At 47.9% G+C, this 9,396-nt stretch overlaps 1 protein-coding gene across 2 annotated transcripts in view; it reads left to right on the top strand.

The window, feature by feature from the left end:
* The window catches only part of BORCS5 (BLOC-1 related complex subunit 5), a 108,195-nt gene extending 104,721 nt beyond the window's left edge, over nucleotides 1-3,474 (top strand). For both annotated transcript variants that reach the window (XM_046013926.1, XM_046013925.1), the window contains exon 4: nucleotides 2,761-3,474. In XM_046013926.1, coding sequence (XP_045869882.1) covers nucleotides 2,761-2,991 — 231 coding nt within the window. In that variant the 3' untranslated portion in view covers nucleotides 2,992-3,474. The remainder of the gene's footprint in view (nucleotides 1-2,760) is intronic.
* The last annotated feature ends 5,922 nt before the right edge of the window (nucleotides 3,475-9,396 follow it).

Below are 9,396 nucleotides of genomic sequence, written 5' to 3' on the forward strand. Positions count from 1 at the left end.
AGGTGTTAGGGAGCAGCTGCTGTGGTGACACGAGAGAGCAAAGGGCAGGGATGTGAGAAATAGGCATCACCAGTTATGTTACACTTCCCCAGATTTTAAAGTCTTACTTGCACCCACGCAAGACTTTCCTGGCAGCAGTCAGAAGGGGAAAAGGTTTAAAAGGCAATGTCTCCATCATGCGATTCGATGTGCTTTAATGCCATGCTATGGACCAACTAGAATGTCATGCCCAATAATGGTATGCTCTCTTGCTCGGGGAATACAGCTGAAAGGAAGATGCTAGACTCAGGAGGTCTCTGTTCTAGTTTTGCTTCTGTCGCCGTGAGACCTCACAGGTCACTCTGGTTTCCTCCTCTGTGGTTTTTTCCTCCATGGACTGTCAGGGAATTGACTCTCAAGAGACATACTGTCCATGTGTGTCAACAGCGTGCTCGACTTATGTATGCTCACCTAGGCACTAAACATGGAGTGGCTTGGACAAAAGCTCTGGATACATCAGACATGGGCCCCAGTCGGATGTGGAAATATGTGGGCAAGTATATGTCATTTGAACAAATGCCGCTGTCTGGTCAAGTATAATTCGGGGGGGAAGTGGTTGATTGCCAAGGACCTAAGACAAGACAAGTTAGAGTCTTGGAGGACATTTCACATAAACTTCACAGGTGTTTGTCTGGTCTGGTAGAGTTGGGTGTGGGGAGCATGGAAGCGCCCCAGCCAAGTGAAATGGGATAACTCAAGATAGTGCCGAATGCTGGAGCAGGCGGTTCGGTGAGCTCTGCTGGTTCTTATGAGGAGTCCGGCAGGCTCCCACGTCACCACTGTCTGTTGGAAGGTGGTGTGTTTCTAGGTGCTCGCCTGAATTGCCATTCTGAAAAGGCCCAGTGATTGATTCTTAAGAATGCTATAATTTACTGGCCCACTACGTGAAAGTGCTGGAATGACTGAACAGGGTTGTAGAGAACCATCTGAAGGTATAAACTGCTTCCACAGTATTGGGAGGTGCTGGTTTCCCTCCCTTGCTCTTCTTCCACAAGCTATTTTGTTTTGTTTTGTTTTGTCCCCTGAGCATTTGAAAACAAGTGACGAAAGAACCAGCATAGAACAAACAAGCATGAAGTTCTTCTAACACCTCCCTTACTCACCATCCTTCTCCTCACCGCCCCCCCAACATACGCACACACAAACATGGTATAAAAATAGAACTGGTTATTTTTCATGGGGCTGGCTTTGGTTTCCTCCTGTTTGTTTCATTTGGTGTTGTGTTGTGTTTTGTTTTGTTTTGTTTTGTTTTGTTTTGTTGGAGGGGAGGAGCAGAAGGAGAGGAAGAATGAGCATGTCAAGCAGGCTCCAAGCCTGGCACAGAGCCCAGTGCAGGGTTCGATCTCACAACCTTGAGATCATGACCTGAGCTGAAAACAAGTGTGGATGCTTAACTGACTGAGCCACCAGGAGCCCCGTGATTTGGTTTTTATCACACCATTTCCAAAGGCTCTGATAGCATGTATTGGGTGCCTGTACTTTGCTTGGGGCTGGGGGTTGGGTAGGGTCATGCTCCTGGAGTGGACAAGAATGGGGGCTGATGTAGCCTTTGAACTCAATTTAAGGGTAGAAATTGGAGTCTCGGTAGTTTGTTTCTTCCCTACACAGGAGGGGTGGGTGTAGGCACCTGACAGACTGGAATTTCCCTCCCCTTATTTTTATCCAGGTGATAGTTTCCAAAAAACTTCCCCAGGGGAAGAAAATAATCACAAAAGGGGAGCACAGAGCCTAACATTTGTTTAAGCAAGGGAGAGAGTGCATGGAGCGGTTTGCCTCACAGCAGTGTGGTGAATGGTGTGGACTTGCGCCTTGGCTGTCAGAGAAAGCCAGCCCTTTCCCTGCACTTGTCCCCAGGGGCTGCCAGCCCGCAGCCATTCAAGGAAGATGGGGAGGAATGACACCTGTGTTGTGAAGCTCCTCTGAGCCATGCCAGGTCCTGTGCTGGGTTTGTGCTCTCACTCCGTCCTCACAGTTGGGGAATCATTTCCCTGGCTTGTTATTTTTTTAAGATTTTATTTATTTGAGGGGAGCCTGGGTGGCTCAGTCACTAAGTCTTTGCCTTTAGCTCAGGTCATGATCCTGGGGTCCAGGGATTGAGCCCCAAGTCGGGCTCCCTGCTCAGTGGGAAGCCTGCTTCTCCCTCTCCCCTAGCTTTTGTTCCCTCTCTCACTGTGTGTCTCTCTCTCTGTCAAATAAATAAAATCTTAAAAAAAAAAAAAGATTTATTAGAGCATGAGCAGGAGGAGCAGCAGCAGGAGAGGGAGAAGCAGACTCTCCCCACTGAGCAGGGAGCCCAAGGCTGGATTCTAGGACCCCAGGATCATGACCTGATATGAAGGCAGACACTTAACCATCTGCTGTCTGAGTGACCCAGGCACCCTGAGTTCCCTGGTTTTTGGAGATGTGCAAAAAAGGTCAGTACTGTCAACCCCAGTGGCAGAGCCACATTCAAATTCTGGTCTAATTTCCAAGCCCAGGATTCTTTATGTAGAGATAGAGAAAAAAATCTGAGGGTCTCCACAAGGTGTAAGTGTCTTGCAGAGGTGACCATGGGGCAGCAGGTGACAGAGGGGTGGTCAGGGGGAGGTTTTCCATCGCCAGCGCTTCCTGTAAGCCGACCAGCCTCTGTTTGGCCTCAGGGACTCCTGCTGGATACCTGGTCCCCGGAAGAGGACTTGGTTCAACTAGGTTTATGCGTTTCCTTCTTTTCTCCCTCTGCAGATGGATTTGTCTGTGGAGACGCTCTTCAGCTTCATGCAGGAGCGCCAGAAGAGATACGCCAAATACGCAGAGCAGATCCAGAAAGTCAATGAGATGTCGGCCATCCTTCGCCGCATCCAGATGGGCATTGACCAGACGGTGCCCCTGATGGAGCGGCTCAATAGCTTGCTGCCGGAGAGCGAACGCTTGGAGCCCTTCAGCATGAAACCAGAGCGGGAGCTCAAGCTCTAGGGCTGCCACTCCCCTCCAGTGGGCTGGGCACTTACTCTCTGGGGACAAAGCCAGGCACTGCCCCTGAGCCAGAGACCCAGTAGCTGACTGGATCCTTAAGCTGTGTGGAGGCTCTGGGACTCCGGGAAGGGGTGTGTAGCGGTCCGGCTGGCCTGAAAATCTGATCCTGCGCCACCTACCCCTTTCCTTAATGCGTTTTCCCCTTGGCAAAACGAACCAAACTCATTCTCGGTGCTAACCGAATTTGGAGTATCTGAATTATTAGAAATTTATTGCAGAACTCTGTGTTGGGAATTCTTTTTATTTTGTTTAGATTTTCTTTTTTTAATTGAGAGTGTATATTGTCAAGTCTAGCTTGTGGAGGGAAAATACGGAGAGAAGGGGAGAAATGTTTTAAGAAGCTCTGTGTCCTCAAGGCCTTCATGAAATTTTACTCAGTAGGCTTTCCAGGTTATGAATTGTAAACATAAAGAACTAATTTAATCCAAGTCTCGGTGTTGTTACTGTTCCTGCCCTGTTGACATCATGTCAGGTCTTTATCTGGGGCACCCTGTTCCTGCCGCGGTGGAACACTGGTATTTTTGTTGTGTGCTGGGTTTTGGTGTCCCTTGTGTGTCGTCATTGGAGGCTGAGGACCTCCTTTGAACACCCTCATTGGGCTCATCTCCCACTGATAACTGGTTTCCTTAATGCACATGTGGTTTAGGTTTCCTCACATTACATCAGCACTGGCGAGACTCCAGTTTCTGTGACAAGGTTTTAACCCACACTGATTTTACTAGCCTGGTAAACCTCCGGCGTGGTCAGGCTTTGAAATGCCTGCAGCAGGCGTGTGTCAAGCCCACTTGCTCTGCCTGACATTGTGCTCTGACTACAAAAAGGCCTCTGGGGTCCTGGCCCTCCTTTTCTTCAGAGAGAAAACTCACAGTGCTGCTGAGCTTCTGTGGAAGTTTAGGAAAGGAAGCCACGTGAGTAACCGCAGAAGTGCTTAGTGCAGGAGTTTGCACCTCAGAGCTGTCCCCAGGGAAGAAAGGCTAAAGATGCAAAGAAACAGAATGGAGGACCAGGTGGAGGCAGGCACGACACGACCAGGAGCTGGGAATATGGGGAAGTTTCTGGGCCAGGACATGCTGTCAGGACTCGCCTCGTTCCCCTTATAAAATCCTCTAAACTTCTGAAGGTGTTTTGAGATGTCAAAAACAGTCTTTGGTAGCTTTATATAACCTTAAAGTTGATCCTTTTAGCATATCTCTGGTAAATGTGGTCTGATTCTAATCTCAGATTTTAAATAGATACTTAATTAGAACCCAGAATAAAACATAGGACCTAAAATAATTGGATAACAAAGAAACTTGAGCATTCGAAGCTAAATGGAAAAAAAAAAATTTAATTCAGACACAGCTTCCAGGATTTTCGAAGGAACAACCAAAGAGTATCAAGATTGTTCATCCCTCTGAGCTGGAAAGAGCAGATGGACACCAGAGCCCAGGGAAGAGGCCAAGGCGGCATCCCCCTCTTTCAGGGGTGACTTCCCATGTCTGCCTTCCTGGAGACTGATGCCTTCCTCTCCCCATTAGGAAGGCAGCCTAGAGGTATCCAGCTTCAGGAGATAAAGTGGCACGAGGGAATTGTGGGGGACTCAGAAGCCATGAGCTGGGGAGGGAAGAACTCTCCCTTGAACCTCTGTTAGGCCGTATTGGTGAAGGAAGTTTGTGTTTCTAATGCCTTTTGATGGTCAGGATTTTACTGGGTCTTAAACCATTTCTAGAGGAATTTATTCGAGGGTACAAATCCAGAAAGATGTTTTGTTTCTTAGAAACCTATTAATAGCTAAGGTTATTTTAGGAAATGTCACGGAGGGGAGGGTGGCGATGGTTAGTGAATGTGTCCTCCCCCACGCTGAGGCACAGTACCCCTTCTGTCCTGTCCCACATTTCCATGTGATTGAGGAGCTAGTTCTGAGCTCTGTTCTCATCCACTCATCCTCCCCCACCCTGTTTCATGTGGTTCTTCACTTCTCTATACTGTTTTAATATAATGTCACAATATATTTTGATATCCCATGTAGCTAGAATAGGTGCTACCCGTGCTTATTGCTGTTTTTTCCTTTAATTTCAAACCATCAGAAATTGAGTTTTGAAAAAAATAATACAAGGAACACTTCTATTTCCCCTCTGCCAAGACTGGCAGGAAGTGGCTTTTTTAAGCCATCACCATCGTCGTGTTTTTCTGAGTTCCAGGAGTGTGCAGATCGCAGATCCCCGCTCTGAACACAGGCGTGCTTGCAGCTTTCCGAGGACGAAGAGCTGTAGGAGCAGCTCGGGGGTCAGGCACTGTTACCATCACCACACTTAGTGTAATTCATAAATGAAAGCACAGAGCAAATAAAATGAGACGCAGACCAAGCCCACTGAGGACGGAGCTCACTCGCTGTGTTTCAACAGTTCAAGGTGAGAGTGGCAGGAGGGTGGACCGACCACGGCATGAGAACATTCTCAGCCAGCCAGCCGGCTTGCCACCCACCTCAAAACCCAACTCTTCTTATAAAGAAGTTAGATGGGGGTGCCTGGTTGGCCCGGTCGGTACAGCATGCGACTCCTGATCTCAGGACTGTGAGCTCAGGCCCCATGTGTAGAGGGAGTAGAGCCTACTGGGGGGAAAAAATTTTTTTAAAGTTAGACAAAATTATAATAACTTGCATTTGGGTCCTAAGTACTGAGGCTCCTCATTACTGGGTAGAAGCAGAGAAGAACAATAGGCAAATTCAGAATTTTTTTGGAGAATTCTAGTGAGTGTTCATGGTGTGGGGGGTGGTTCTGCAGTGTTGTCAACTTGGCTGAGCTGAACTGTTTTCCACAATCTCTGTTTGTTTCTGGTCAGGGTCGGCCACGGGAGCCACCTGCATGAAATTTGGAAGTGGTTAGAAAGCAACAGCCCTGCTCCCTCGCCAGAGTTTGCCGACGTCAGGCCCCTGCTGCATCTCAGACTCCGGTTCAAGGACTGTTGCCGTGCTGGGCCCAGCAGCCAGGCTCATGGCCACTCCAGCTCCCACAGAACTCTGCCTTCAGTTCTTCCAAATCGCAGGCCAGGTATGAATCGAGCTTCTCCTGTTAAGTCATCAGCAGGAGGATTAGGCTTCGAGAAGAGGGGAAGCTGGTGTGGGTCCTGGCGAGAGGCAGGTGCCAGTTCCAGCCGGTTGCTCGCAGGCTGCAGCTGTCCTACCTGTCTCAGACCATGCTGCCACCTTCTTTCCCGACCGCCTGCCCGGTGACTTCACCTGCACCAGAAACAGCTCGACTGGGGCTCTCTTAGCAGCACCCGTAATGAAGTGTGCAAGGTCAGTCGTTCAACGCCTCTGCTCCTGATTCTGTGTCTGTCACTCCTAGTGTCCAGCTTGGCCTTTGGCAGATACCTTCATTTCCCTGAGCCTGTTTCCACTTCCCTGCGGTGTGAGCTGGGCTGGACAGGCTCTCGGGCCCCTTCCCGCTCCAGGATTCCACTTCTGTGACTGATACTCTAGCCACATCTTTACCTGTTGTCTCTGAGCAGTAGCCCTGTGTTTTGGAAGTGACTTCACATTCTGAGCTCCCAACGGAGCTTGTTTCCTTCTTTTTATTAGAAAATATCCAGTGACTCCTTTCTTTTGAGCATCTGTTTTGCTAATCTATTGACCTCTGCCTCTGTATGTATGAACACTGTCAAACACGCCCCTATAAACTGCAGTGTCCTTGTTCCACTCATTGTAGTGGAAGTTGGTAGGAGCTGGCCTTCACCCTGTGTCGTGTGTGCATGCCAGGTTACAGTGTGTGAGCGTGTAGATCTCATGAGAACCTATATAATTTGACAGCTGTCACATCTTTGTTGCCCTTAAAGTTCTGTCCTTAGGAACAGAATTGATATCTCTGCAGGATCAGCACTGGATGAAATCAATGATAAGGACTCCATACCCCGAGATGCAGGAGTGCACTCAAGGAACAAGGCGGGCTTTTTGTTTGTTACAATGTCCTTCGCTTTTCCCACGACATATAAGGAGGGTACGTTACAGGTGTCCCAAACATGCGGTTTCCAAGGTCACATACACGAACGGTGCTGGGGGACTGACATGGGGCCTCTGCTTCTGTGGATTTGTAGAACTGACTCAGCTGTGGCCATTCCCTTAGCAAGACCCAAGGCAAAACCAGGAATCTTCAGGAATGAAAGCTGGGAGCAAGCCTTGATTAATATTCTAGGGTGAGTGAAATTTGGTCTTCCCAATTTGTTTGTACCTCAGCTAAACCCAGATATATAGTACTCAGTAGGAAACTACTTAAGCTGTTGCTGTTAAAGAGCGAAGGGTAGAGTGAAGTGACCATTCTTCCTGGGGGATGTCATAGGTGTAAATTGTTCTTTGTGCCAAGAGAAAGAATTTGCTCTTCTTTCCCCTGCCCTTTGCTTCTTCAGTTAAGAGCTGCATAGCACCCCCGAGGTCACTGCTGTTCACTAACGTGTGGTAAGCTGCACTGAATTTCTTGCACACACACGAGGCGTGTCACTTCCATTCAAATGGCCCAACTCCAGAGGGGAAGGGTGACCGGAAAACTTCCTTATTCACATGCCTTAAACCAAAAAAATCAAAATTGTTGGCAACTAAACCCAGCTGCTTCCTAGTCTACCAGTATCTCCTGTGGTGTGCTGATGATGTGTGTCCATTCCTGTCAGGGTCTTGGGCAGGGTCATCCATGCCACTATGAGGCCTGATGGAATTTACGAGGGACTCTGTTCTCTTCACCAGTCAAGGTATCTTCCTACTGCAACCTTTTATTTTTATGATACAGTGAGCAGGATTCACACTCAAAGCTTTGGTGAACCAAGTGCCTTAAAAAGTGTCAGCCTTTGAAAGTGTCGGAATTCCCTCTAGCAGAGAGAACCCAGAGCACAGCTGAACTTCTCCCTCTGGAGCTACCCTTTTTGCCTGGGACACTGTTCCCTGGAGGTCACAGCCCGCATTCCCGTGGGACATTGTTTCCACAGACTTGACTGAGCTAGACCTAAAGAGGTGAAACTGGTTTTTACGTAAACCCACTTTGTTGCCTGTGCATATAAACTGCAACAACGGGACTGATGTGTAAACATTTTCCAAGACAGTGAGGTAATTTTCCAGTTGATTTTGCAAGACTTAAAAGATAAAACTGAATATAATTACGCTGTACAAGGATGCATGGGCCCCACAGAATGCTAGAAATAACTCACTTCCCTCTTCCATTTATAGATGCAGGACAGTAATGTTCAGAGAAAAGCACCTGTACAAATGTTACTAGATCTAAAACAATTCTGCGTGGTGTCAGAAAACAAAACCAGATGGTATTAAAAATGGCAGTGACGGCTTTGACGTGAAAAGTTTGTCAACTAGTCCTGGTATGTACACCCTTGCCTTGTCATCTCTATCTTCCTTGTTTCCCCTTAGCCTGAGCCCTGGTCTGATATTCCTTGTCCAACTCAAACTAGTCCTCCCATACTAGCCTGTTCTTACTGGCCTTTAAGAGGTCCCCAGATCTGTGCTAAGCTTAAGTTGTAAGAGGCTTGGCCTTCAGGAGCTCCCAAGATCTGCACCTTCTCATCTGAAGCCTCTCCCTGAACACCTGCTCGCACACGCCGCCTTCCTCTCTGGAGGCAGACGTGCTCCCACTCCCTTTGCTCTTCCGTCCTGTGTCCGCCTCTGGTTCTTTGCCAGGTCCAGGCCAAGGCCACTCTTAGTCTTGGCTCACCCAGTACCATCCCTGTTGCTTTTAAATTTTCTTAAATTTAACTTCATCTCAGAAGCTTGTCCCAACCAACTTAAGTGACAGCACCTATGATTCTTATTATCCCAAGGTAATATGCTTTATTATGAAGCATATTTATGGAGGTAAAAATGCTTTATTCCTTTGATGAGACTAAGCTACTAGTCTCCTAAATTGTCCTGTGCAGTGTCCTTTATAAGCAGAGGGGTCCTGAAGATGTACATGGCAAGGATGGAGAACAGATCTTTAATGACTATTCCCCATTTTTCCTATGAGAATTATAAAACCATTTACATATGCTGTTAGAATGTGCCATGAACGTGCATCTGGTCTTCTTCCTCCCTATACTTATTCTCGGTTCAGTCAGCAAATATTTACCAAGTGTCTAGGGCTTCCCACTGTAATGTGCATTGGTACAGGCATTGACGAACGAAGGCCAGTGTGGAACCATCAGCCAGCCAAGGAGCTGGTGTTTCGTGGGAAGGACAGCTCATATACTGTATCTGGTGCCCTCACCACTTTATTTTGAGCTAAGTCCCTTTTGCTGTGGGAACAGCGGGACAGGTTCCACCCCTGCCTCTTTCTGCAACTTGGATATTGTTCTTCCCACCAAAAGCTGCAAGGAGAGGTCCTTTTCTCATTTATG

The sequence above is a fragment of the Meles meles genome, chromosome 7, assembly GCF_922984935.1.
Source record: "Meles meles chromosome 7, mMelMel3.1 paternal haplotype, whole genome shotgun sequence".
Lineage (NCBI taxonomy): Eukaryota > Metazoa > Chordata > Mammalia > Carnivora > Mustelidae > Meles > Meles meles.